This window comes from Anomaloglossus baeobatrachus, unplaced genomic scaffold (genome assembly GCF_048569485.1).
Source record: "Anomaloglossus baeobatrachus isolate aAnoBae1 unplaced genomic scaffold, aAnoBae1.hap1 Scaffold_3219, whole genome shotgun sequence".
NCBI classification, from domain to species: Eukaryota; Metazoa; Chordata; class Amphibia; order Anura; family Aromobatidae; genus Anomaloglossus; species Anomaloglossus baeobatrachus.
The window spans coordinates 52,370-80,237 of record NW_027442613.1 but is presented as its reverse complement, the minus strand read 5'-3'; the positions used below and the strand labels follow the sequence as shown (position 1 = coordinate 80,237).

Genomic DNA, 27,868 nt, shown 5'->3' with positions numbered 1-27,868 from the left:
GTGTGTGTGCGGGAGGAGGAGGAGGAGGAGGATGGGGGGGTCGTGTGTGTGCGGGAGGAGGAGGATGGGGGCTCGTGTGTGTGCGGGAGGATGGGGGGCCTTGTGTGTGCGGGAAGAGGAGGAGGAGGAGGATGGGGGGGTCCTGTGTGTGCGGGAGGAGGATGGGGGGTCCTGTGTGTGTGCGGGAAGAGGAGGAGGATGGGGGGGCGTTCTGCGTGCGAAGGAAGAGGAGGAGGATGGGGGGTCGTGTGTGTGCAGGACGAGGAGGATGGGGGGTCCTGTGTGTGGGGGAAGAGGAGGAAGATGGGGGTTCCTGTGTGCGGGAGTAGGGGGGTCCTGTGTGTGCGGGAGGAAGATGGGGGGGTCCTGTGTGCGGGAGGAGGAGGAGGAGTAGGGGGGTCCTGTGTGTGCGGGAGGAGGATGGTGGGTCCTGTGTGTGCGGGAGGAGGAAGGGGGTCCTTTATATGCGGAAGGAGTATGGGGAGGGGTCGTGTGTGCGGGAGGAGGATGGGGGGGTTGTGTGTGTGCAGGAGGAGGGGGATGGGGGGTCCTGTGTGTGTGGGAAGAGGAGGAAGATGGGGGGTCCTGTGTGCGGAAGGAGGAGGTGTAGGGGGTCCTGTATGTGCGGGAGGAGGATGGGGGGTCCTGTGTGCGGAAGGAGGAGGAGTAGGGGGGTCCTGTGTGTGCGGGAGGAGGATGGGGGGTCCTGTGTGTGTGGGAGGAGGAGGAACGGGGTCCTGTATGTGCGGAAGGAGGATGGGGAGGGGTCGTGTGTGCGGGAGGAGGGGGTTGGGGGGGTCCTGTGTGTGCGTAAAGAGGAGGAAGATGGGGGGGTCCTGTGTGCGGAAGGAGGAGGACTAGGGGGGGGTCCTGTGTGTGCGGGAAGAGGAGGAGGAGGATGGGGTGGGTCGTGTGTGCGGGAGGAGGAGGATGGGGGGGGTTGCGTGCGCAGGAGGAGGAGGGGAGGTCCTGTGTGCGGGATGAGGAGGATGGGGGGGTTCTGTGTGTGCGGGAAGAGGAGGAGGATGGGAGGGTCCTGTGTGTGCGGGAAGAGGAGGAGGAGGAGGATGGGGGGGTTCTGTGTGTGCGGGAAGAGGAGGAGGATGGGGGGTTCTGTGTGTGGGGGAAGAGGAGGAGGATGGGGGGTCGTGTGTGTGGGGGAAGAGGAGGAGGATGGGGGGTCGTGTGTGCGCGAGAGGGGGAGGAGGATGGGGGGGTCGTGTGTGCGGGAGCAGGAGGAGGATGGGGGGAGTCGTGTGCGGGAGGAGGGGGGTCCTTTGTGTGCGGGAGGAGGATGGGGGGGTCGTGTGTGCAGGAGGAGGAGGATGGGGGGTTGTGTGTGCGGGAGGAGGAGGATGAGGAGGATGGGGGGGTCGTGTGTGTGCGGGAGGAGGAGGAGGATGGGGGGGTCGTGTGTGTGCGGGAGGAGGAGGATGGGGGCTCGTGTGTGTGCGGGAGGAGGAGGATGGGGGGCCTTGTGTGTGCGGGAAGAGGAGGAGGAGGAGGATGGGGGGGTCGTGTGTGTGCGGGAGGAGGAGGATGGGGGGGTCCTGTGTGTGCGCGAAGAGGAGGAAGATGGGGGGTCCTGTGTGCGGGAGTAGGGGGGGTCTTGCGTGTGCCGGAGGAAGATGGGGGGGTCCTGTGTGCGGAAGGAGGATGGGGGGTCCTGTGTGTGCGGGAGGAGGAAGGGGGTCCTGTATGTGCGGAAGGAGGATGGGGAGGGGTCGTGTGTGCGGGAGGAGGGGGATGGGTGTGTCGTGTGTGTGCAGGAGGAGGAGGATGGGGGGTCCTGTGTGTGTGGGAAGAGGAGGAAGATGGGTGGTCCTGTGTGCAGAAAGAGGAGGAGTAAAGGGGTCCTGTGTGTGCGGGAGGAGGATGGGGGGTCCTGTGTGTGCGTAAAGAGGAGGAGGAAAGGGGGGTCCTGTGTGTGTGCAAGAAGAGGAGGAGGATGGGGGGTCCTGTGTGTGCGGGAAGAGGAGGAGGATGGGGGGGTCCTGTGTGTGCGGGAAGAGGAGGAAGATGGGGGGTCCTGTGTGTGCGGAAGGAGGAGGAGTAGGGGGGTCCTGTGTGTGCGGGAGTAGGAGGATGGGGGGTTCTGTGTGTGCTGGAAGAGGAGGAAGGTGGGGGGTCCTGTGTGTGCGGGAGGAGGATGGGGGGGTCCTGTGTGTGTGCGGGAAGAGGAGGAGGATGGGGGGCGTTCTGCGTGCGAGGGAAGAGGAGGAGGATGGGGGGTCGTGTGTGTGCAGGAGGAGGAGGATGGGGGGTCCTGTGTGTGGGGGAAGAGGAGGAAGATGGGGGTTCCTGTGTGCGGGAGTAGGGGGGTCCTGTGTGTGCGGGAGGAAGATGGGGGGGTCCTGTGTGCGGGAGGAGGAGGAGTAGGGGGGTCCTGTGTGTGCGGGAGGAGGATGGTGGGTCCTGTGTGTGCGGGAGGAGGAAGGGGGTCCTTTATATGCGGAAGGAGGATGGGGAGGGGTCGTGTGTGCGGGAGGAGGATGGGGGGTTGTGTGTGTGCAGGAGGAGGAAGATGGGGGGTCCTGTGTGCGGAAGGAGGAGGTGTAGGGGGGTCCTGTATGTGCGGGAGGAGGATGGGGGGTCCTGTGTGCGGAAGGAGGAGGAGTAGGGGGGTCCTGTGTGTGCGGGAGGAGGATGGGGGGTCCTGTGTGTGTGGGAGGAGGAGGAACGGGGTCCTGTATGTGCGGAAGGAGGATGGGGAGGGGTCGTGTGTGCGGGAGGAGGGGGTTGGGGGGGTCCTGTGTGTGCGTAAAGAGGAGGAAGATGGGGGGTCCTGTGTGCGGAAGGAGGAGGACTAGGGGGGGGGGTCCTGTGTGTGCGGGAAGAGGAGGAGGAGGATGGGGTGGGTCGTGTGTGCGGGAGGAGGAGGATGGGGGGGGTTGCGTGCGCAGGAGGAGGAGGGGAGGTCCTGTGTGTGCGGGATGAGGAGGATGGGGGGGTTCTGTGTGTGCGGGAAGAGGAGGAGGATGGGAGGATCCTGTGTGTGCGGGAAGAGGAGGAGGAGGAGGATGGGGGGGTTCTGTGTGTGCGGGAAGAGGAGGAGGATGGGGGGTTCTGTGTGTGGGGGAAGAGGAGGAGGATGGGGGGTCGTGTGTGTGGGGGAAGAGGAGGAGGATGGGGGGTCGTGTGTGCGCGAGAGGGGGAGGAGGATGGGGGGTCGTGTGTGCGGGAGCAGGAGGAGGATGGGGGGGGTCCTTTGTGTGCGGGAGGAGGATGGGGGGGTCCTGTGTGTGCGGAAGGAGGAGGAGTAGGGGGGTCCTGTGTGTGCGGGAAGAGGATGATGAGGATGATGGGGGGTTCTGTGTGCGGGAAGAGGAGGAGAATGGGCGTCCTGTGTAACGGAGGAGGAGGATGGGGGGGTTCTGTGTGTGCGGGAAGAGGAGGATGGGGGGTCCTGTGTGGGCGGGAGGAGGAGGATGGGGGGGTTCTGTGTGTGCATGAGGAGGATGAGGTGGTTATGTGTGCGGTAGAAGAATGGGGGGCTCTGTATGTGCGGGAGGAGGAAGAAGTGGATGGGGGGTTCTGTGTGGAGGAGGATGGGGGGTCCTGTGTGTGCGGGAAGAGGAGGAGGAGGGGTCCTGTGTGTGTGCGGGAAGAGGAGGAGGAGGGGTCCTGTGTGTGCGGGAAGAGGAGGAGAAGGGGTCCTGTGTGTGCGGGAAGAGGAGGAGGAGGGGTCCTGTGTGTGCGGGAAGAGGAGGAGGTGGATGGGGGGGGTTCTGTGTGTGCGGGAGGAGGAGGATGGGAAGTCTTGTGTGTGCGGGAGGAGGAGGATGGGGGTCCTTTGTGTGCGGGAGGAGGAGAATGGGGAGTTCTGTGTGTGCGGGAGGAGGAGGATGGGGGTCCTTTGTGTGCGGGAAGAGGGGGAGGGGGAGGTTAGGGGGGGTTGTGTGTTCGGGAGGAGGATGATTCTGATAATGATGGGGGGGTTCTGTGAGTGCGAGCAGAGGAGGAGGATGGGGTATACTGTGTGTGCTGGAGGATGGGGTCTCGTGTGTGCAGGAGAGGGGAATAGGATGGTCCCGCGTGTGCAGGGGCTAGGTCCGGGTCCCCACGTGCCGCTCTGCGGTCCTTGCCTTTCTCTGTTCTTTAGGATGCAGACTCACGCTGCCATTCAGCACAGAGTTCTGTGCAGACTGCTGTTGGTCCTTTGTGAGAGGCGGGGGGTCCTGTGAGAGGCGGGGGGTCCTGTGTGAGGCGGGGGGTTCTGTGTGTACGCAGGGGGTTCTGCTCAGTGTCTTGCTTTGCTCCGGGGTCCAGCATCGGTCTGAGTCTTCCTTGCCTTTCTCTGTCCTTTCAGGAAGCACTCAGGATGCTGTCCTGTGTGGTGTCCTCCGCGGAGTCCTGCGCACCGTGGTGTCCTGCTGTGCTTCTGGGTCCATCCTCGCTCTGCTCCAGGGTCCAGCCTAGTCTTTCTCTGTCCTTCCAGGATGCAGAGACTCACACTGCTGTCCTGTGCGATGTACTGCGCACCACAATGTCCTACTCTGCTCCGGGGTCCAGCCTCCCCTGTGTAATCCTCGCCTTTCCCTGTCCTTCCAGGATGCAGAGACTCACGCTGCCACCCTGTGCAGTGTCCTCCACGTCACTGTGTCTCGCTTTGCTCCGGGGTCCAGCCTCGCCCTGTGTAAGCCTAGCCTTTCCCTGTCCTTCCAGGATGCAGAGACTCACGCTGCCACCCTGTGCAGTGTCCTCCACGTCAGTGTCTCGCTGTTTTCTGGGGTCCAGCCTCGCTCTGTGTAATCCTCGCTTTTATCTGTCCTTCCAGGATGCAGAGACTCACGCTGCCACCCTGTGCAGTGTCCTCCACTTCAGTGTCTCGCTGTTTTCTGGGGTCCAGCCTCGCTCTGTGTAATCCTCGCTTTTATCTGTCCTTCCAGGATGTAGAGACTCACGCTGCCACCCTGTGCAGTGTCCTCCACGTCAGTGTCTCCATGTTTACGGGGTCCAGCCTCGCTCTGTGTAATCCTCGCCTTTATCTGTCCTTCCAGGATGCAGAGACTCACGCTGCTGTCCTGCTCGTCGGCAGAGGGCCGGGGTGAATGTCGGCTGTCGCCGATCCGTCATACACAAGCTCCCCAACTTCTGTCTAAACTGGAGATGTTACAGAGAGAATACCAGGAGCGGGCACTACAGGAGAAGGAGCAGAAAATGCTTAACCTGCTGACACAGCAGCAGGAGCGCATCTCCCTGCGGATCACCGGGGCTCTGCAGCCTCCAGAGGACAAGGCCTGGGCTTCTAACTGGACCGTGGCCAAAAGGACAGCAGGTGTGGACAGGGCGCACCTGCTACAGCCCCTGTATCCCCACCGTCAGCCCAAACTCCAGCGCTCTCCATCCGCCAGTGATGCCAGCATCAAACCCTCACTGCCGTACGTACGCTCCAAGTCGGGACCAACTCGTTCTGAGCAGTGGCAACAACTGGAGAAAAGTGAAATGAATCTGGAGGCTGAAATTCGCAGGAAAGAGGCGGTACTGCGAGAAAAGCTACGCAGAACAGAAGAAGAACTGCGTCGCATGCAGAAGGAAAAGGAACATTCAGAATGGGAGGAAAGGAGGACTCGTGACATTCATGACACCAAGACAAGGCCTAGGAGAACAAGGCTGGAGGAAGCAGACAGCAAGGGCAGAAAGACGGCTACCAAACACAACAGTGCCATCTTACACCAGTACAGCCAGGGCAGGATGAAGGCTGGGAAGCACAGCCCCCTGTCTGTAGATCAGTACGGGGGGTGCAGAGAGCCAGCCACAGATGACCGTCCCCAAGCTCTAGTACAGACCCAGCAGCAGTATGGTGGAGACAGACGCCGTACTGTTGTCACACAAGTTGCAGACACGTTTCATCAGCTGAGACTGGAAGCTCCTGGGGTTCCAGATGTCGGGCATCCATCCTCTGATCACCTAGATGAGGAGACATTGCTTCATGGAAACATCCCTCACAGCCCAACCCAGCCGCTCGTCCAATGTCAGTTGTGTGGCCGACACTTTATGGCACATCGTCTGGAGAAGCATGTTGCGATATGCAAGAAGACATACAACTCCAGAAGAAAACTCTTTGACTCTTCCAAGGCTCGAGCCAAAGGAACAGATCTAGAGCCATATCTGCACAAAAAAGGGAGTCAGTCCTTCCCAGTCATCCAGGTCAGCCCTTCCCTACATCTTTTCTCTTAAATCTTAGACTCCTTACCTCAGCACCTTCTGTCTCCCATTCTCTTTCGTCTTATATTTTCTCTCACCTCCTGAGTATCACATCCTGTGTTTACCTAATTGCCTCCTTCCTCTGTTTCGTCATTCCTCTTTCTCATTCCCTCTCTCTTTTCCTCCTTCTCACCATCAGCCTCCTTTCCTCTACCTCATCACCTTCCTCCTTTCCTACTCCTCACCACCTTCCTCCTTCTCTTCACCAGCCTCCTTTCCACCATCTCATTATCAGCCTCCTTTCCTCCTCATCACCATCCACACTTTCTCCTTCTCATCACCTTACTCCTTCCTCCTCACCACCCTCCTCATTTTCTCCTTGTCACGCCCCGCCTTCTTTTCTCCTCACCACCTTCCTTCTTTTCACCTCTTTTCTACCTTCTCACCATCTGCCTTCTTCTCACCGCCTTTCTCCTTTTCTCACTCCTCACCGCCTTCAAGTTCTCCCACCTTTTCCCTTCTCACCGCCTTTCAGTTCTCCCACCTCCTCCTTCTCACGCCTTTCAGTTCTCCCACCTCCTCCTTCTCACCGCCTTTCAGGTCGCCCACCTCCTCCTTCTCACCGCCTTTCAGGTCGCCCACCTCCTCCTTCTCACCGCCTTTCAGGTCGCCCACCTCCTCCTTCTCACCGCCTTTCAGTTCGCCCACCTCCTCCTTCTCACCGCCTTTCAGTTCGCCCACCTCCTCCTTCTCACCGCCTTTCAGTTCGCCCACCTCCTCCTTCTCACCGCCTTTCAGTTTGCCCACCTCTTCCTCACCGCCTGTCAGTTCGCCCACCTCCTCATGCTTTTCTCCCTTCTCACCATCTTTCTTCGTTTCTCCCACCTCTCACTGATTTACTCCTTTTCTCCCACCTCCTTCTCACCACCTTCCTCCTTTTGTTCTGTCTCCTCACACTTTATTTTTTCCCACCTCCTTCCTCACCGCATTTCTTCTTTTCTCCCGCCTCTCACCATTTTCCTTTTTTCCCACCTCTTTGTCATCGCTTTCCTCCATTTCTCCTGCCTCCTCACCACCTTCCTCCTTTTTGTTCTGCCACTTCCTCACCACCTTTCTTCTTTTCTCCTGCCTCTTTCTCACCACCGCCTTTCCTTTTCACTCACCAGCCTTTCTTCTTATCACCTGCCTCCTTTTTGCCTCTCACCATCCTCCTCTTGGTCTGCCTCCTCCTCACCGCCTTTCTCCTTTTCTCAGTCTCGTCTTTTCCTTTTCTCCCTCCTCATTCTCACCGCCTTTATTTTTTCCCACCTCCTCCTCACCGCCTTTCTCTTCTCAGTCTTCCTCCTCCTTACCATTTTCTTCCTTTTCATCACCTTTTGTCCTTTCCTCCTTCTCACCACCTTTTGTCCTTTCCTCCTTCTCACCTGTTTTCTTCTCACGACCTTCCTCCTTTACTTCTGCCTCCTCCTCAGTCTCTCCTTTTCATCTTCCTCCTCACCGCCTTTGTTTTCTCCCGCCTTCTCCTCACCACCTTTCCCCTCCTCTCCCGCCTCCTTCTAACCATCTTTCTTCTTTTCTCCCGCCTCTCTCACCATCTTCCTTCTTTGGTTCTGCCTCCTCCTCACTACCTTTTTTCCTTGTCGCCCTCCTCCTACTCACAGCCTTTCTTCTTCATTCATGCCTTTCTTCTTTTCTCCCAACTCTTTCTCACCGCCTTACTATTTTTAGCTTTCTCACGGCTTCCTCTTTTTCACTCACCATTTTCTCCTTATCACCTACCTCTTTTTCGCCTTCTCACCACCCCCCTCACCGCCTTTCTCCTTTTCTCATTCTTCCTTCTCACCACCCTCCTTGTGTTCTGTCCCATCCTCACCGCCTATCTCCTCTACTGCCTTTCTTCTTTCCTCCCTTTCTCCTTTTCACCACCTTTCTCCTTCTTCCTTCCACCATCCTCCTATTGTCCTGCCTCCTTCTCACTGCCTTTCTTCTTTTCTCTTGCCTTCCTCTTTTTTGCTTTATCACCATCTTTCTCCATATTGCCTACCTCCTTTTTGCCTTCTGACCACCCTCCTTGTGTTCTGCCCCATCCTCAGTGTCTTCCTCCTTCTCACCGCCTTTCTTGTTTTCACCTCCTCCCATGCATCTTCTCTCCTTGGCCTCAGACATCTCACTAGTCTCGTGTGTCCTTTTTCTCAGCCTCCTGCACTTTTCTCTTTATCAGGCGAGAGTGAATTCCTGGCGTCAGAAGCACGAGTCTTTCCTGAGGACGATTCGTCATGCACGGGAGGTGCAGGATGTTATTGCTAGAGGGGGAAGGATTTCTGACCTTCCTCCTCCTCCTCCTGAGGAGAATCCCGATTATGTGCCTTGTCCTCACTGCAGCCGCCGCTTTGCTCCACGTGCTGCTGAACGACATATTCCCAAGTGTGAAACAATTAGAAGTAAACCTCGCCCTCCACCCTCCAACCGCCGGCGCTGACCCAGGTATGTACTGTGCGTCACACAGTGTTGGGCTGTATAGACCAGTCTCCAGTCTTGTCTAGTCCAGCAGCTGTAGTGTTAGGACGGCTGCTGTCCTATTCGTAGTCCAATTGTCTATTTTTCATTGTAAGTGCTGGACCTGAGGAGGGGGGAGTAAGGCGCAGTGGGCTGAATCCATGCAAAATATCTACTGAATGTGTGAGAAGCTGTTGGGGGTCCCAGTGGTCCAACCACCAGTCTTGTGAGAAGTGATGACTAGGTGGCTGATGCTTGGGCACGCTGCTGGCTTCTAGTCCTCACTGAAGATAGGCCGGGCAGTAGTTGCCGCGAGTAGCAGACTACGTGATCCAGGACAAGTAGGAATAACGCCAAGGTGCTTTGTACTGGTCACAAAACCGCAGCCCACTGCATGGAACATAACTGACCCACGTGGCCCATCATAGCGTCTGCCCGGCAGTCGCCCTGACCCTGGCAGCCCCCCTCATAACGTCTGCCCAGTCATCACCCTGACCCACACGGCTCCCTCATATTCTCTGCCAGACTATCACCCTGACCCATGTGGCTCCCTCATATCGTCCGCCAAGCTATCACTCTGACCGACGCAGTCCATAATAGTGTCTGCCCGGCCATCACCCTGACCCTCGGGGGCTCCACTCAGTGTCTGCCCAGCAGTCACCGTCCCACACAGCTCCCTCATATTTACTGCCTGGCCGTCACTCAGACCCACGCAAGCGTCAACCCGACCCACAAAGCCCCTCATAGCGGCTGCCCGGCCGTCACTCTGACCCACAAAGCCCCTCATAGCGTCTGCCCGGCCGTCACCCCGACCCACAAAGCCCCTCATAGCGTCTGCCCGGCCGTCACTCTGACCCACAAAGCCCCTCACAGCGTCTGTCCAGCCGTCACCCCGGCCCACAAAGCCCCTCATAGCGTCTGCTCGGCCATCACCCTGACCCACAGAGCCCCTCATAGCGTATGCCCGGCCGTCACCCTGACCCACAAAGCCCCTCATAGCGTCTGCCCGGCCGTCACCCTGACCCACAGAGCCCCTCATAGCGTCTGCCCGGCCGTCACTCTGACCCACAAAGCCCCTCACAGCGTCTGTCCAGCCGTCACCCCGGCCCACAAAGCCCCTCATAGCGTCTGCTCGGCCATCACCCTGACCCACAGAGCCCCTCATAGCGTATGCCCGGCCGTCACCCTGACCCACAAAGCCCCTCATAGCATTTGCCCGGCCGTCACCCCGACCCACAAAGACCCTCATAGCGTCTGCTCGGCCGTCACCCTGACCCACAGAGCCCCTCATAGCGTATGCCCGGCCATCACCCTGACCCACAAAGCCCCTCATAGCGTCTGCCCGGCCGTCACCCTGACCCACAAAGCCCCTCACAGCGTCTGTCCAGCCGTCACCCCGACCCACAAAACCCCTCATAGCGTCTGCTCGGCCGTCACCTTGACCCACAGAGCCCCTCATAGCGTCTGCCCGGCCGTCACCCTGACCCACAGAGCCCCTCATAGCGTCTGCCCGGCCGTCACCCTGACCCACAAAGCCCCTCATAGCGTCTGCCCGGCCGTCACTCTGACCCACAAAGCCCCTCATAGTGTCTGCCCGGCCGTCACTCTGACCCACAGAGCCCCTCATAGCGTCTGCCCGGCCGTCACCCTGACCCACAAAGCCCCTCATAGTGTCTGCCCGGCCGTCAGTCTGACCCACAAAGCCCCTCATAGCGTCTGCTCGGCCGTCACCCCGACCCACAAAACCCCTCATAGCGTCTGCTCGGCCGTCACCCTGACCCACGCGGAATTAAGGGGGGGATGCGGGTTTGCACTTACTTTCTGTACGGTAGGAGCGGTATCACGGGGGGGATTCACGGTGGAACATGGGGGAAGGCTTTCTGTACAGTAGGGGCGGGAGGATCACGGTGGTGCATGGTGGGGACTTTCTGTACAGTAGGGGTGGTGGGTATCACGGTGGCACACGCACAGTAGCTTTACACAGTGTTTATTTTCACATTTCGTTGAGTGGCGCTGGCAGTCTGCTGCCCGTACTCCGGTGCTGGCAGTGCCCACGTTCACCTTAGCCTGTACATCTTTGGCGTGCAGAAATGGTCCAGTCTGGCCATAATCCCCACACAGGGGGCGCTGCGCTCAGATAAGGCACTGACAAGTCTTTCCACTTATACAGGATCTGGATGCTGCACAGTAATCACATGAGGGTCCCAGAAGCAGAGCGACAGGGGTCTGTGCCCAGAAAGCACCACGAGCCCTCATCACAGTCTTCTCTGGAGGTCTCCGTGCTGCCAGCGGCTGAGGATGCGCCCTTCATGCAGAGCGCCACCTGCAGGGACAAGAGAAGTTTATTCAGCGTGACGGCTGCTGCGCCCACTACAAACCGGGCATTACACCCCACGGAGCACTGGTGCTAAGACTGGTCCTGTGCCCTCTAATGGGGAAAGTTATCCACAGATCCCGCTCCAGTCTCCTACGCTCCCACCTCCCTCACTACTGTCCTCCCTCGCTCCCATCCCCCCTCCCATCCCCCTCTCCCACCCTCACTCGCTCAATTCCTCCCGTCTGCCGCCCTCCCTTGCTTCTTCCTGTCCTCACTCACTCGCTCCAATCTTCCGACCTCACTCGCGCTCTCCCCTCCCCCCTTGCTCCTGTCCTGCCTCGCTCCTAACCTGTGCACCAGCACTCCAGTGTCCCGCCATCCCTCAATCCCATCTCCCAACCTCCAGTTTCCCACCCTCCCTCGATCCCATCTTCCGCCCTCCCGTCCCCTACCCCCAGGTCCCGCCTCCCGCCCTCGCTCCCATCCTCCCTACTTCCCTTCCGTCTCCCTCAATTCCTCCTGTCCTCCCTCACTGGCTCCCGCTCTCCCGTCCCCCCTTGCTCCTGTCCTGCCTCGCTCCTATCCTGTGCACCAGCCCTCCAGTTTCCCAACATCCCTCGATCCCATCTCTCGACCTCCAGTTTCCCGCCCTCACTCACGTCCTCTCTTACTTGCTCCTATCTCCCGCCGTCTCTCCTGTCCTGCCCCGTTCCCACCCTCCCTCGCTCTTGCCTCCTGTGCGCCTGTTCTTCCTCGCTCCCGCCTCCTGTGCACCTGTTCTCCCTCGCTCCCGCCTCCTGTGCACCTGTTCTCCCTCGCTCCCGCCTCCTGTGCACCTGTTCTCCCTCGCTCCCGCCTCCTGTGCACCTGTTCTCCCGGCTCCTGCCCTCCCTCGCTCCCGCATTCTGTGCGCCTGTTCTCCCTCGCTCCCGCCTCCTGTGCACCTGTTCTCCCGCCTCCTGCCCTCCCTCACTCCCGCTTTCTGTTCTCCCTTGCTCCCGCTTTCTGTGCGCCTGTTCTCCCTCACTCCAGCCTCCTGTGCACCTGTTCTTCCGCCTCCTACCCTCCCGCCTCCTACCCTCCCTCACTCCCGCCTCCTGCCCTCCCTCACTCCTACCTCCTGTGCACCTGTTCTCCCTCGCTCCCGCCTCCTGTGCACCTGTTCTTCCGCCTCCTGCCCTCCCTCGCTCCCGCCTCCTGCCCTCCCTCGCTCCCGCCTCCTGCCCTCCCTCGCTCCCGCCTCCTGCCCTCCCTCGCTCCCGCCTCCTGTGCGCCTGTGCTCCCGCCTCCTGTGCACCTGTTCTTCCGCCTCCTGCCCTCCCTCGCTCCCGCCTCCTGTGCACCTGTGCTCCCGCCTCCTGTGCACCTGTTCTTCCGCCTCCTGCCCTCCCTCGCTCCCGCCTCCTGTGCGCCTGTGCTCCCGCCTCCTGTGCACCTGTTCTTCCGCCTCCTGCCCTCCCTCCTCCTCTCCTCCTGCCCTCCCTCGCTCCCGCCTCCTGTGCACCTGTTCTTCCGCCTCCTGCCCTCCCTCGCTCCCGCCTCCTCTCCTCCTGTCTTTGCAGTAAAGCCAATGAAATAACCACAAGCCGTTATGTATAAATGTGTCGGTGATTACAAGTCGCCATCTTTTGGAAGCAGCAGGTGGAAGTGAAGCGCAGGCCATTACCTGTTTCTGCAGCACCTGGATCATCTCCCCTTGTTTTCTGGCTGCCTGACCTTCCTGGAAGACAATCAGGAGGTCACATTTCCAGGAGGGACAGTGGAGGATTAGTGACATCACACAGTACCTCATCCCAACCTGTAATGCCGCCTGCAGCCGGTCCTGCAGCTCCTGAACCTGCACCGCCAGCCGAGCATTTTCACTGCGCAGACTCTCTTGCTCGCTCATGCAGGCGCTTACCAGTCCCTGCAGTCTCTTCACCTCTTCCTGCAGAGAGCTGCAAACACAGGTCTGTGCCCCCTGGAAATAAGGTTTATAATGGAGTGACATCATACAAGCACAGCCCCGCCCCGATACCACGTGAGCATTGCCACAGCCCCACCCCCAATACCATGTGAGCATTGCCACAGCCCCACCCCCAATACCACGTGTGCATTGCCACTGCCCCGCCCCCAATACCATGTGAGCATTACAACAACCCCACCAATACCATGTGAGCATTACAACAACCCCACCAATACCATGTGAGCATAACAACCCCACCAATACCAAGAGACCAGTACCACAGCCCCACCCCGATACCACGTGAACATTGCCACAGCCTCGCCTCTTCCAATATCACATAACTATTGCCTTGGCCTATAATACCTGGGTAGCCGTGACTGGACTGTCTGCTGCTTTCTTTTGCAGCTCTTCCAGGGGTGGCACCAAGTCCTGGGAGAAGTCCATACTGAGAAAAGCGGGAGACTCTGGTATAGGGATGAACTCTGCCTCCTCCAGCTCCTGCTCGGGGGAAGAAATAATGAAAAACTGTCCTGATCATTTGTGGCTAGGTGCCGGAAGGGGCAGACAGCAGGCGGGGTGGGGGCAGAGATCAGGCGATGCGGTGCCCACGGGGGTAGAGAGCAGGCGGGGCCACGCCCATCTCTTACCTGTCGCAGCCAGCTGGGGCACGCGCTGCTCTCCATATTTCCGGTGGTATTGAACGTCTCTGGTTCTGCCTCCATCGTCCCGCGGAAGCCATCACTGGGCTCAGCCGCTACGGACTCGCTGGCACTGTCACCTTCACCTTCTGCTGAGCCCCGAGAAGAGCAGCTCTGTGCCACTGTGGGGGGGGAACAATGAGTGGACCCTCTGTACAGACCCCTCACATCATTAACCCCTTCCTACACTCACGTGTTCCAATCGGGAGACCGCTGCTATTCGAGCGAATCGTTTTTGAGTTCAAAACTTTTTCTGTCAAAAATAATATGAGAATAAGAAGAGAAGACAACAAGTGCGAGCAGCAGCAGCATCCGCAGCGCAGGCCGCTCACCCACAATCAGGATGGTGTGCCAGCCACAGCACGACAGGTCAGTCACGTGGTGTAAGGAGCCAAAGATTGGACGCGGCCACGAGGTGCAGATGTCGGAGCCCTGCGGACGCTCATTTGGGGTCATGGCAAGACGGCCGTTGCCTCCATTACCCCAGGCAAAGATGTGATTATCTGACGGAGAAGCAAATGGCTGAGATGTAAGACTCCCCACCCCAGCACCACACCACCGTGTACCCCCAGCACCGTCCCTCCTTATAGCCCCTCACCCCAGCACCGTCCCCTCCCTGTAGCCCCTCACCCCAGCACCGTCCCTCCCTGTAGCCCCTCACCCCAGCACCGTCCCTCCCTGTAGCCCCTCACCCCAGCACAGTCCCTCCCTGTAGCCCCTCACCCCAGCACCGTCCATCCTTGTAGCCCTTCACCCCAGCACCGTCCATCCTTGTAGCCCCTCACCCCAGCACCATCCCTCCTTGTAGCCCCTCACCCCAGCACCGTCCCTCCTTGTAGCCCCTCACCCCAGCACCGTCCCTCCCTGTAGCCCCTCACCCCAGCACCGTCCATCCTTGTAGCCCCTCACCCCAGCACCGTCCCTCCTTGTAGCCCCTCACCCCAGCACCGTCCATTCTTGTAACCCCTCACCCCAGCACCGTCCATCCTTGTAGCCCCTCACCCCAGTACTGTCCATTCTTGTAGCCCCTCACCCCAGCACCGTCCCTCCTTGTAGCCCCTCACCCCAGCACCGTCCATCCTTGTAACCCCTCACCCCAGCACCGTCCATCCTTGTAGCCCCTCACCCCAGCACAGTCCCTTCCTTGTAGACCCTCACCCCAGCACCGTCCCTCCTTGTAGCCCCTCACCCCAGCACCATCCCTCCTTGTAGCCCCTCACCCCAGCACCGTCCCTCCTTGTAGCCCCTCACCCCAGCACCGTCCCTCCTTGTAGCCCCTCACCCCAGCACCGTCCCTCCTTGTAGCCCCTCACCCCAGCACCGTCCCTCCTTGTAGCCCCTCACCCCAGCACCGTCCCTCCCTGTAGCCCCTCACCCCAGCACCGTCCCTCCCTGTAGCCCCTCACCCCAGCACCGTCCCTCCTTGTAGCCCCTCACCCCAGCACCATTTTGAGTAGGTTCATATTTTAGGTGTGGTTCACTGTCCATTCTGAGCAGGAGAAGAGAGAAGGAGTAATATTGATCCTCTGAGGAGAGGCTGACACCCCAGAGAGACTGAGACACCCCGACTGCCCTGGAAAAGGACTGATTGAGGAGTGTGACTCCTCACCGGGACATTTATGCCATTACTGGACTATTTCACCCTTTTTGTGGAGGATTATTTGATGGTCATTCTGTATTGCATGGAATAAATGCTCTTTGGATTGCTCATCCATCTCTCACTCTGTTGATTGTGTGATATGGGACAAGGACCCCGTCACAACTGGTGGCAGCGGTGGCATTGGAACCCACGCCATCGATCAGGCTGTGGCTTATTGTCCAGAAGCGTCCTCCATTGCGGTCGGATAGTAAGGGCCTCATCAGCCAGGGCTGCAGCTCTATACAAGGTGCACGTCGTGCGCCCTCTGACCCACTCCCGTATTTCTGAGCGACACTTGTAAAGAAATAGTTCCATAAGAAATACCTGTATAACATCTTCCACAGTGAAGGCGTCTTCCGCTTCCAGCCATCTCCGACATGCCTGGGACATCTTATGGGCATACATCCTAAACGATCCCCCCGGGGTGCATGGGAGGTCTCGGAGCTGTGCCCTATGTGAGTCTGGGATGATGGCATGGTAATCCAGGATAGTCCGCTTTACAATGTTGTAATCCAGGTTCTGCTGGGAGTCAATGGTGTGATAAGCCTCCGCCAGGCTTCCGTTCAGGAGTCCCACTAACAAACGCATCCAGCCAGAGTGGGGAACCTCAATCACGGCACACTGCTGCTCAAAGTCCTTGAAGAACCCTTCCACATCTCCGGAAACCTCATCAAATGGCTTGAAGTCCGCCCGAGGGATCCGCACAGGCTCCCGGATCGCTGGGTTTACACTCCAACTCACATTACTCCCTCTGCCGGACTCCATTGCTTCTTGTCTCCCCTGTGCTCAGCGAGCAGCCTCCTCATTATACTCCTGAGATACACCTGGGCTTACACCATGTGCAGAATTATTAGGCAAGTTGTATTTTAGAGGATTTTCTTCGGCGCTCCATTGGGAGACCCAGACGATTGGGTGTATAGCTACTGCCTCCGGAGGCCACACAAAGCATTACACTAAAAAGTGTAAGGCCCATCCCCTTCTGGCTATACACCCCCAGTGGGATCACTGGCTCACCAGTTTTCTGCTTTGTGCGAAGGAGGTCAGACATCCACGCATAGCTCCACTGTTTAGTCAGCAGCAGCTGCTGACTATGTCGGATGGAAGAAAAGTGGGCCCATATGGGGTCCCCAGCATGCTCCCTTCTCACCCCACTTGCGGTTTGTAAGGTTGAGGTACCCATTGCGGGTACGGAGGCTGGAGCCCACATGCTGTTTTCCTTCCCCATCCCCCCTCAGGGCTCTGGGCGAAGTGGGATCTTACCGGTCTCCAGGCACTGAGACCGGGCTCCATCCACAGACCCAGGGAACCTGCTGGATATGGAGCTGAGTATCGTCAGGGACAGGCCCTGCTACATTAAGGTACTCTGTGTCCCCGGGCAAGCGCGCACACACGCACCAGCATTGCTGGGAGTGTTAGTGCGCCGGGGGCAACAGCGCGGAGCGCTCGTGCTATTATTCACTACAGCTTTGCTGAGTGACTTTATGTATTGGGAACTGCCGCGCCGGCCGTTGCTGGGTGTTTTTGACATTGTGGCGCGGCTGGGACTTGTGGTGCGCCGGGGACTTCCGCGCTGGCCGTGCACATGGACGGCCGCGCTTATTACTCGAGTCCCCGGCTTTGCGGCCTAGTTTTCGTTTCGTTCCCGCCTCCAGCCCTGCCAGTCAGGGGAGAGGCGGGACGCTGTACAGACAGTCAGCGCCGAGGGCTGGAGTCTGCTTTGCATTCTCCAGCCCCCTTCACTGGACACAGTGGGACGCCAGTTTCCCGCTCTTGTCTGGGGCACGCCCACGGCCCGCCCCTCGTCACACGAGCTGGAGAAGGACGCCGGCAGCCATTCCTGCACGCAGTCCGAGCTGGGGAACGGAGACATGCTCTGGGCAACCAGTCACAGGACTCTGGCGACCACACACCCGCGTTATAGGCGGGCGGTAAGCAGCACCTGAAGTGCTGACCCCACTAAATACCGAAGTGTCCATTTGTATTTTATGCTTATATGCTATACACTGCACTGTAGGTCGCTATCTTTGGCTATATGCCCTCCTAGATGGCGAGATAACAGCAGCAAAAAAGCAAGGGTGCTAAGGCACAGTTTTTCTAGGCTGCTTGTATTGCATGGCTGAAGTGTTCATTTGTACTTATGCTTGTATGCTATACATTGCACTGTACGGTCGCTACTCTTGGCTATATTCTCCTAGAGGGCTGGACAACAGCAGCAAAAAAGCATGGGTGCCAAGGCACAGGCTTTATAGGCTGCTTGTACTGCATGTGCTGAAGTGTTCATTTGTATATATGCTTGTATGCTATACATTGCACTGTACGGTCGCTACTCTGGGCTATATTCTCCTAGATGGCTGGACAACAGCAGCAACAAAGCAAGGGTGCCAAGGCACAGGCTTTCTATGCTGCTTGTATTGCATGTGCTGAAGGGTTTATGCTTGTATGCTATACATTGCATAGATGACTAGAATACAGCAGCAAAAAAGCAACACAGGCTTTCTATGCTGCTTTTTCCTGCATGTGATACTGTTCCACCGGCAGGTTCCACTGACCCCCATTGTGTGCAATGCTCCCCTGTAGCACTTGGTCAGCCGGGGTCTCTACTAGAGGTGGCCAAAGGAACCACCTGTGAACCCTGTCCAGGGACAGGGACGGAGATTGTCATGGGATGGAGACTTTGCAGTCCAGACAGGCCATGGGCAATCTTGATTAATGCTCCCTGGCCACCCTCATTTGGAACGTAATCAGTGCTCCGGGGGGGTCCCAGGCATTCCAGGGTGAAGGCTCTGACACGGACGACAGTCCCAGACAGCCTAAGCTAGCTCGCTGGGTGCGGCACTCGGCCTCATCACTGGTCAGGGTCCCAGCAGGAGGACTCTCTGTATGATGAGGCAGACGTAGCTGATCAGGGATTTGGTCCTGACACCGCTCTCAATCCGGATACACCGGATGGTGACGCCATAGTGAATGATCTTATAGCGTCCATCAATGGAATGTTGCATATTTCTCCCTCAGCTCCCCCAGTGGAGGAGTCAGCTTCACAGCAGGAGAAATCCTTTTTCAGTACTCATGCATAGATTGAGTACTTTTTCTGGCCACGCTGACTTCAGAGACGCAGTTCAGAAACACCACGCTTACCAGATAAACGTTTTCTCCAAACGTCTTAAGGATGCACGTTATCCCTTTACCCTGACGTGGTAAAGCACTGGACCCAGGGTCCAAAGGTGGATCCCCCAATCTCCAGGCTTGCGGCTAGATCCATAGTTGCAGTGGAGATGGGAATTCACTTAAAGATGCCATTGACAGACAGATAGACCTCTGGTTGAAATCTGTCTGTGAAGCTATCAGCGTGTCGGTTGCTCCGGCATTCGCAGCCGTATGGGCACTCTAAGCTATTTCAGCTGGTCTTGCGCAGCTGCTCTTGAGCACATGTACATCTGTGCCGCAGGTGGTGTCCTTAACCTCGCAATGTCTGCATTGCGACTTACCCTAGTAATACTGTCCTGGGGGGACAGTCGAGGTTGGTCCTTCCCAGGCTCGGGCAAGTCCCAATGGTCCTCGTCTAAAAGGGCTCAAAAGGCTCAGAGGGGCTCAGATTCCGGCCGGGCTCATTCACGCCAAAGGAAGGCAGCAGGAGGAACCGCTACCAAGGCGGTCTCCTCATGACTTTCAGCTCTCTCTCTCCGCATCCGCGGTTGGTGGCAGAATCTCCCGCTTCTGGGTACATTTAGCTGCCACAGGTCACAGACCGGTGGGTGAGAGACATTGTGTCTCACGTGTACAGGATAGAGCTCTGTTCTCGTCCTCCGGCTCGACTCTTCAGAACTTCCCCCTCTCCCACCGAGCCGATGCTCTTCTGCAGGCAGAAGGAGTGGTAATCCCTGTTCCTCTTCAGGAACAAGACACGGTTTTTTCCTCCAATCTTATTGGGGTGCCAAAAAAGGGTGGCTTTTTCCGTTCCGTTCTGGACCTAAAACTGCTCACCAAGCACGTGAAGGCCAGGCGGTTCCGGATGTAACCCTCCGCTCCGTCATTGCCTCAATGTCTCAAGGAGATTTCCTAGCATCAATAGACATCAGGATGCTTATCTCCACGTGCCGATTGCTCCAGAGCACCAGCGTTTGCTACGTTTCGTTATTGAAGACGAGCATCTTCAGTGCGTACCACTGCCCTTCGGTCTGGCGACAGCCCTACGGGTTTTCACCAAGTTCAGGGCAGCAGTGGGAGCAGTCCTGCACTCTCAGGGTCACTCTGTGATCCTTACTGGACGATCCACTTGTCAAGGCACCCTCTCAAGAGGCATGCCGACACAGCCTGAACGTGGCGCTGGAGACTCTCCAGAGTTTCGGGTGGATCATCAACTTTTCAAGGTTACATCGGGCACCGACCCAATCGCTGACATATCTGGGCACGGAGTTTCACACTCCCTCAGCGATAGTGAACCTTCCGCTGGACAAGCAGCGTTCACTACAGTCGGGGGTGCAGTCTCTCCTTCAAGGCCAGTCACACCCCTTAACACGCCTCATGCAGAGGCAGTCACTTTCGCGCAGTTTCATCTGCGTCCACTTCAATGGGACATGCTTTGCCAATGGGTTGGGGAGTCGACGTCCCTAGAAAGGAACGTTTCCCTTCTCAGACGGTCAAGGACTCTCTTCAGAGGAGTCCATCCTTCAGATCAATGTTCTGGAAATCTGGGCAGTGCATCTTGCCCTGCAAGCCTTCCAGCAGTGGCTGGAAGGAAAACAGATCCGACTTCAGTCGGACAATTCCACAGCGGTGGCAGACATCGCCCACCAAGGCGGAACACGCATCGCCAAGCCTACCAGGCAATCCGGCGGATTCTGATGTGGGTGGGGGACAGAGCATCCACCATATCCGCAGTTCACATCCCGGGCGTAGAAAATTGGGAAGCAGACTTCCTCAGTCGCCTGGGCATGGACGCAGGGGGATGGCCTCTGCACCCAGTATGGTGTCAGGAAATCTGTAGCCGCTGGGAGATGCCGGACGTCGACCTAATGGCGTCTCGGCACAACAACAAGGTCCCGATTTTCATGGCGCGGTCTCACGAGCAAAGAGCTCTGGCGGCAGGCGCCCTAGTTCAGGATTGGTCGCAGTTCCAGCTACCCTATGTGTTTTCTACTCTGGCACTGTTGCCCAGAGTGCTACGCAAGCTCAGCTCCGCTTGCCGCCGCGCCATCCTCGTCGTCCCAGACTGACCGAGGAGGTCGTGGTCCCGGATCTGTGGCATCTCACGGTCGGCCAACCGTGGGCACTCTCAGACCGGCCAGACTTACTGTCCCAAGGCCGTTCTTTCCACTGAATTCTACGGCCCTGATCCGGCCTGTGCGGCCATCGAGTCCGAGATCCTAGCGTCTTCAGGATTATCTCAAGACGTCATTGTCACCATGAGACGGGCTAGGAAGCCGACGTCTGCCAAAATCTACCACAAGACGTGGCAGTTATTCTTATCTTGGTGCTCTGCTTAGGGAGTGTCTCCCTGGCCAGTTGCATTGTCTCCTTTTTCCCCCCTTCCTGCATCTGGATTGGGAAAAGGTTTGTCGCTCGGCTCCTTTAAAGGACAAGTCGCAGCGCTGTCGGTATTCTTTCAGAAGCGCCTAGTACAACTTCCTCAGGTCGTTCCTGCAGGGGGGTTATCACATTGTCCCTCCGTACAAGAGGCCGTCAGACCCATGGGATCTGCACAAGGTATTACTTGCTCTCTAGGAGCCGCCCTTCGAGCCTCTGAGGGATGTTTTCACTTTCTCGACTTTCACAGAAAGTGGCCTTTCTGGTAGCGGTCACGTCTTTTCAGAGAGTGTCCGAACTAGCAGCGCGGTCATCCAAAGCTCCCTTCCTGGTGTTCACCAAGATAAGGTAGAGCTGCGTCCGATCCCGGAGTTTCTCCCTAAGGTGGTATTCCCTTTTTATCACAATCAGGATATCTCCTTACCTTCCTGTTATCCATTTCATCGCTATGTAATGTTTTTGCATTGTTGGATCTGGTGTAGAGCACCCAGAATCTACATTCCCGCACGGCGCCCCTGCGCCGCTCGGATGCACTCTTTGTCCTTGTCACTGGTCAGCGCAAGGGATCGCAGGCTGCAACATCCACCCTGGCTCAATGGATCAAGGAACCAATCCTTGAAGCCTACCGTTCTGCTGGGCTTCCGGTTTCATCAGGGCTGAAGGCCCATTTCTACCAGAGCCGTGGATGCGTCCTGGGCATTACGGCACCAGGCTATGGCTCAACAGGTGTGCCAGGCAGCTACCTGGTCGAGTCTGCACACTTTCACCAAACATTATCAGGTGCATACCTATGCTTCGGCGGACGCCAGCCTAGGTAGAAGAGTCCTGCAGGCGGCAGTTGCCTCCCCGTAGGGGAGGGCTGTCTTTGCAGCTCTAACATGAGGTATTTCTTTACCCACCCAGGGACAGCTTTTGGACGTCCCAATCGTCTGGGTCTCCCAATGGAGCGCCGAAGAAGAAGGGAATTTTGTTACTTACCGTAAATTCCTTTTCTTCTAGCTCCTATTGGGAGACCCAGCACCCGCCCTGTTGTCCTTCGGGATTTTTGGTTGTTTTCGGGTACACATGTTGTTCATGTTAAATGGTTTTCAGTTCTCCGATGTTACTTCGGAGTGAATTTGTTTAAACCAGTTATTGGCTTTCCTCCTTCTTGCTTTTGCACTAAAACTGGTGAGCCAGTGATCCCACTGGGGGTGTATAGCCAGAAGGGGAGGGGCCTTACACTTTTTAGTGTAATGCTTTGTGTGGCCTCCGGAGGCAGTGCTATACACCCAATCGTCTGGGTCTCCCAATAGGAGCTAGAAGAAAAGGAATTTACGGTAAGTAACAAAATTCCCTTCTTTTTTATTATTGATCAACAACTATGTTCTCAATCAGCCCAAAAGACTCAAATATCAAAGCTTAATATTTTTGGCAGTTGGAGGGGTTTTTAGATTTGGCTTCTTAGGAGGATCTGTTTGTGCAGTGACTATTACTGTGCAGAATTATTAGGCAACTTAATAAAAAACAAATCTATTCCCATCTCACTTGTTTATTGTCACCAGGTAACCAATATAACTGCACAAAATGTAGAAAACCATTTCTGATATGCAAAAACAAAACCCCAAAAAATGAGTGCCCAATATCGCCCCCTTTCTATATGACGACACTCAGCAGCCGACCATCCATAGATTCTGTCATTGCTTGATCTGTTTACAATCAACATTGCGTGCAGCAGCCACCGCAGCCTCCAGACACCACAGCCTCCAGCCACCGCAGCCTCCAGCCACCGCAGCCTCCAGCCACTGTTCCCAGAGGTGGACAGTTTTCCCTCCCTGTAGATCTCACATTTTATGAGGGACCACATGTTCTCTATGGGGTTCAGATCAGGTGAACAAGGGGGCCATGTCATTATTTTTCATCTTTTAGACCTTTACTGGTCAGCCACGCTGTGGAGTAGTTGGTTGCATGTGATGGAGCATTGTCCTCCATGAAAATCATGTGTTTCTTGAACGATAGCGACTTCTTCCTGTACCACTGCTTGAAGAAGTTGTCTTCCAGAAACTGGCAGTAGGTCTGGGAGTTGCGCTTCACTCCATCCTCAACCCGAAAAGGTCCCACAAGTTGATCTTTGATGATCCCAGCCCATACCAGTGCCCACCTCCACCTTGCTGGTGTCTGAGTCGGAATGGAGCTTTTCAGAGCCCGCCAAATCTCTCTTCTGACCCATTCTGCCAAAGGAAAGGAAGTTGCCTAATATTATAGCCCCCCTTATATAGGGTGTTTATGTCATTACACCGCACCCTCCTCATTACAGAGAAGCACATCACCTGATTTACTTAATTGGTAGTTGGCTCTCAAGCCTATACAGCTTGGAGTAAGACGACATGTATAAAAATCATCATGGGATCAAAATACTCATTTGCCTAATAATTCTGCACACAGTGTAGAGCTGTCATCTCTTCTTCAAACCACACCAACTGCTTTTTGGGGCAGGGATCACCATCTCCAGCCTTTGTCCACTAGACATCTGGGAGGAGGTGGTCTGGCTCGCACCCACCAGTAGATCAATTAAGGCCTCTTTACTCAGTCCCTGGTAGCTCAGGCCCAGATCTCTGGCGCTCTCCTGTAGACTGTCCAGTTTCTGTACTCACTCTGTGGGTGGATCTCCATTAGGCTGTGCTCTGTTGATCTCACCACTGCCACCAGCTGTGACGGGGTCCTTCTCCCATATCACACAAATCAACAGAGCGAGAGATGTCCATCAAATAATCCACCACACAAAGGGTGAAATAGTCCAGTAATGGCATAAATGTCACAATCCTCCAGCAGTCCTTTTCCAGGGCAATCGTGGGGGGCTCAGTCTCTCTGGGGTGTCAGCCTCTCCTCAGAAGATTAATATTACTCCTCTCTTCTCCTGCTCAGCCAGACTGACAAATTCTTCAGATAAGCAGAGAGTTTAGGTGGATCCCAAGCCCCCTCCCCCAGACTTAGGAACAAAAGCCTGGCAGGGGAAGGATTAGACCTGCAAACAGGACACTGTACACACAAGGAATACAGAATGGACAGTGAACCATGCCTAAAATGTGAACCTAGACAAAATGGTACATGACCCACAATATTCCACCATCACAAACCCCACCTCCCATCCAGGAACCATCTGTCCTTGCACACCCCTCCCCCTCCAGGCACCATTCCTCCTTGCACAACCCTCCCCCTCCAGGCACCATCCTTCCTTGCACAACCCTCCCCCTCCAGGCACCATTCCTCCTTGCACAACCCTGCCCCTCCAGGCACAATCCCTCCTTGCACAACCCTCCCCCTCCATACACCATCCATCCTTGTGCACCTCTCCCCCCTCCAGGCACCATCCGTCCATGCACCATCCCTCCTTGCACACACACCCAGCCAGGCACCATCCGTCCTTGCACACACTCCCATCCAGGCACCATCCGTCCTTGCATAACACTCCCATCCAGGCACCATCCGTCCTTGCACACACTCCCATCCAGGCACCATCCGTCCTTGCACACACTCCCATCCAGGCACCATCCGTCCTTGCACACACTCCCATCCAGGCACCATCCGTCCTTGCACACACTCCCATCCAGGCACAAACCCTCCTTGCACACACTCCCATCCAGGCACAAACCCTCCTTGCACACACTCCCATCCAAGCACAAACCCTCCTTGCACACATCCCCAGCCAGGCACTATCCTTCCTTGCACAACCTTCCCCCTCCATGCACCATCCATCCTTGTGCACCTCTCCCCCCTCCAGGCACCATCCGTCCATACACCATCCCTCCTTGCACACACACCCAGCCAGGCACCATCCGTCCTTGCACACACTCCCATCCAGGCACCATCCGTCCTTGCACACACTCCCATCCAGGCACAAACCCTCCTTGCACACACTCCCATCCAGGCACAAACCCTCCTTGCACACACTCCCATCCAAGCACAAACCCTCCATGCACACACTCCCATCCAGGCACAAACCCTCCTTGCACACATCCCCAGCCAGGCACTATCCTTCCTTGCACACACTCCCATCCAGGCACTAACCCTCCTTGCACACATCCCCAGCCAGGCACTATTCTTCCTTGCACACACTCCCATCCAGGCACAAACCCTCCTTGCACACATCCCCAGCCAGGCACTATCCTTCCTTGCACACACTCCCATCCAGGCACAAACCCTCCTTGCACACATCCCCAGCCAGGCACTATCCTTCCTTGCACACCGCTCCACTCCAGGTACCATCTCTCCTTGTACCCCCCTCCCATCTAGGCACTGTCCCTCCTTGCACACACCTCTATCTAGGCAACATTGTTCCTGCACACACCCCACCATTCAGGCACTATCCCTCCTTGCACACTCCCCCCACTCCAGGCATCATCCCTCCTTGTACCCCACCCTCCCATCCAAGCACCATCCATCCTTGCAACCCCCCCCCCACACACACACACACACACACACACACTCCAGGGGGGTGCAAGAACCCTTGTATCAAGAACTCCTTGTATCCCCCTCCCATCCAGGCACCAGCCGTCCTTGCATCCCCCCCCCCACTCGAAGCATCATCCCTCCTTGTACCCCACCTCCCATCCAGGCACCATCCCTCCTTGTACAGCCCCCTCCCGATCCAGCCCCAACCATCAATGTACCCCACATTATACCATACCAGCGCCACCACTCTTTGTACCACCTGCTTCGTCACCGTTCCCCACCCCAGCACCATCCTCCCTTCCCCTGCGTTCTGTCACTCACCGTCCGTGGCTGCAATGGTGAACTCATCCCCACAGGACACTCTTATCACCTGCTTTCCACCAAGAGGTCCACCAAGGAGATTGATGCCCAGATGTTTGCGGTAGTCGCCCACACCTAGCTGCCCACACTTATTAGAGCCAAAGGTCAATAGACGGCCACGCTCTAAAGAAACACAGGACACAAATGAAAGCAGCGCTGGCGCAGGCGGGCAGGCACTGGCCTCACTGCTTACCATCTATGGCAGCGGTGTGGGTCTTTCCAGGCGACACGCTCCGCACTTTATAAAAGGAAAGTGGCTTGGCGAGGGTCAGCGACGTGGTGTATGGGACCTCACGATAAGCCTAAGGACAAAAGCAACTTCATCACACAAAGCAGCAGAAACTCAGCTGTGCACAGTCCCCAGGAACTCACCCACTCACCTCGTGGTTAATGATGCCCGCTGTGCACTGGTTCAGCCCCAGCTTGTTGTGTTCATTCAAGCCACAGGCCAGAACTTTACCCGACTGGGTGAGAAGGAAGCTGCCGTCCGTGCCACAGCTGACGCTCACGATGCACAGGCCGCGCTGCACCTCCACCTGCCAAAGGGAAAGGTGGTCACCGCCCATCTAACAAGCCGAAGGAAGCCAGGAAAGGCGGCATACTCACCCTCTGCGGTGTGGAGACATCATCCTCCGAGTCCAGACCCAGACGTCCTGCACAGAACACATAATGGTCACAGCCTCATTCAACACTGCGCAACAGCGCTGCGCACCAAGCCGCCACCTACCGTACTCCCCGCAGCCCCATGAGTACACACACTTGCTGCGAGTCAGAACCATTGCATGGCTGTCACCACAGGACACCTGCTCAATGGGCTCATGCAAGAAGAAATCCACCAGGACCGGCTCCAGGACCTCTGAGCCCAAGCTCTGATCCACTCCGAGGCAGCCATAGTAATCCGAACCAAAGGAGTAGAGCTGACCCTCATCTGCACAGCGGGAAGAAACGTCTATCAGCTGCAGAGCATTACACCCCCCAGTAATGCACCCCCCACCCACTGGTGATGCACCCCCACCAACCAGGTATATGCACCTCCCCACCCACTGGTGATGGACCGCCACTACCAGAGTATACACCTTCCCCGTAACTAGTAATGCACCACACCCAACCCAACCTCACTGGTAATACAACCGCCAACCACTGGTGATGCAACCCCAGAAACCAGGTATACACCTTCCCCAGCCAGCAGGGAGCAGAGAAGGCAGGATGATGGAGGAGAAAGCAGGATGATGGAGGAGAAAGCAGGGAGAAGAGAGAAGGCAGGATGATGGAGGAGAAAGCAGGGAGAAGAGAGAAGGCAGGATCATGGAGGAGAAAGGAGGGAGCAGAGAGAAGGCAGGATGATGGAGGAGAAAGCAGGGAGCAGAGAAGGCAGGATGATGGAGGAGAAAGGAGGGAGCAGAGAGAAGGCAGGATGATGGAGGAGAAAGCAGGGAGCAGAGAGAAGGCAGGATGATGGAGGAGAAAGCAGGGAGCAGAGAGAAGGCAGGATGATGGAGGAGAAAGCAGGGAGCAGAGAGAAGGCAGGATGATGGAGGAGAAAGCAGGGAGCAGAGAGAAGGCAGGATGATGGAGGAGAAAGCAGGGAGCAGAGAGAAGGCAGGATGATGGAGGAGAAAGCAGGGAGCAGAGAGAAGGCAGGATGATGGAGGAGAAAGCAGGGAGCAGAGAGAAGGCAGGATGATGGAGGAGAAAGCAGGGAGCAGAGAGAAGGCAGGATGATGGAGGAGAAAGCAGGGAGCAGAGAGAAGGCAGGATGATGGAGGAGAAAGCAGGGAGCAGAGAGAAGGCAGGATGATGGAGGAGAAAGCAGGGAGCAGAGAAAAGGCAGGATGATGGAGGAGAAAGCAGGGAGCAGAGAGAAGGCAGGATGATGGAGGAGAAAGCAGGGAGCAGAGAGAAGGCAGGATGATGGAGGAGAAAGCAGGGAGCAGAGAAGGCAGGATGATGGAGGAGAAAGCAGGGAGCAGAGAGAAGGCAGGATGATGAAGGAGAAAGTAGGGAGCAGAGAGAAGGCAGGATGATGAAGGAGAAAGTAGGGAGCAGAGAGAAGGCAGGATGATGGAGGAGAAAGCAGGGAGCAGAGAGAAGGCAGGATGATGGAGGAGAAAGGAGGGAGCAGAGAGAAGGCAGGATGATGGAGGAGAAAGCAGGGAGCAGAGAGAAGGCAGGATGATGGAGGAGAAAGCAGGGAGCAGAGAAGGCAGGATGATGGAGGAGAAAGCAGGGAGCAGAGAGAAGGCAGGATGATGAAGGAGAAAGTAGGGAGCAGAGAGAAGGCAGGATGATGAAGGAGAAAGTAGGGAGCAGAG

At 56.9% G+C, this 27,868-nt stretch overlaps 2 protein-coding genes across 2 annotated transcripts in view; one reads left to right on the top strand and one right to left on the bottom strand.

The window, feature by feature from the left end:
• The first annotated feature begins 4,919 nt into the window (after nucleotides 1–4,919).
• Nucleotides 4,920–8,626, top strand: LOC142269582 (uncharacterized). Its single transcript, XM_075332412.1, has 2 exons — nucleotides 4,920–6,150; nucleotides 8,369–8,626. Exons 1-2 carry the CDS (start codon nucleotides 5,002–5,004, stop codon nucleotides 8,624–8,626), a joined length of 1,407 nt encoding a protein of 468 aa, XP_075188527.1. The 5' UTR covers nucleotides 4,920–5,001.
• A 1,983-nt stretch (nucleotides 8,627–10,609) lies between these two features.
• NEK9 (NIMA related kinase 9) overlaps nucleotides 10,610–27,868 on the bottom strand; it is a 69,543-nt gene continuing 52,284 nt past the window's right edge. Inside the window, exons 6-17 of the mRNA XM_075332413.1 lie at nucleotides 26,284–26,484; nucleotides 26,163–26,209; nucleotides 25,937–26,092; nucleotides 25,750–25,858; nucleotides 25,518–25,679; nucleotides 13,936–14,106; nucleotides 13,797–13,856; nucleotides 13,553–13,725; nucleotides 13,269–13,403; nucleotides 12,759–12,920; nucleotides 12,627–12,680; nucleotides 10,610–10,966 (exon numbers count right to left, since the gene is read on the bottom strand). Coding sequence (XP_075188528.1) covers nucleotides 10,835–10,966; nucleotides 12,627–12,680; nucleotides 12,759–12,920; nucleotides 13,269–13,403; nucleotides 13,553–13,725; nucleotides 13,797–13,856; nucleotides 13,936–14,106; nucleotides 25,518–25,679; nucleotides 25,750–25,858; nucleotides 25,937–26,092; nucleotides 26,163–26,209; nucleotides 26,284–26,484 — 1,562 coding nt within the window. The 3' untranslated portion in view covers nucleotides 10,610–10,834. The remainder of the gene's footprint in view (nucleotides 10,967–12,626; nucleotides 12,681–12,758; nucleotides 12,921–13,268; nucleotides 13,404–13,552; nucleotides 13,726–13,796; nucleotides 13,857–13,935; nucleotides 14,107–25,517; nucleotides 25,680–25,749; nucleotides 25,859–25,936; nucleotides 26,093–26,162; nucleotides 26,210–26,283; nucleotides 26,485–27,868) is intronic.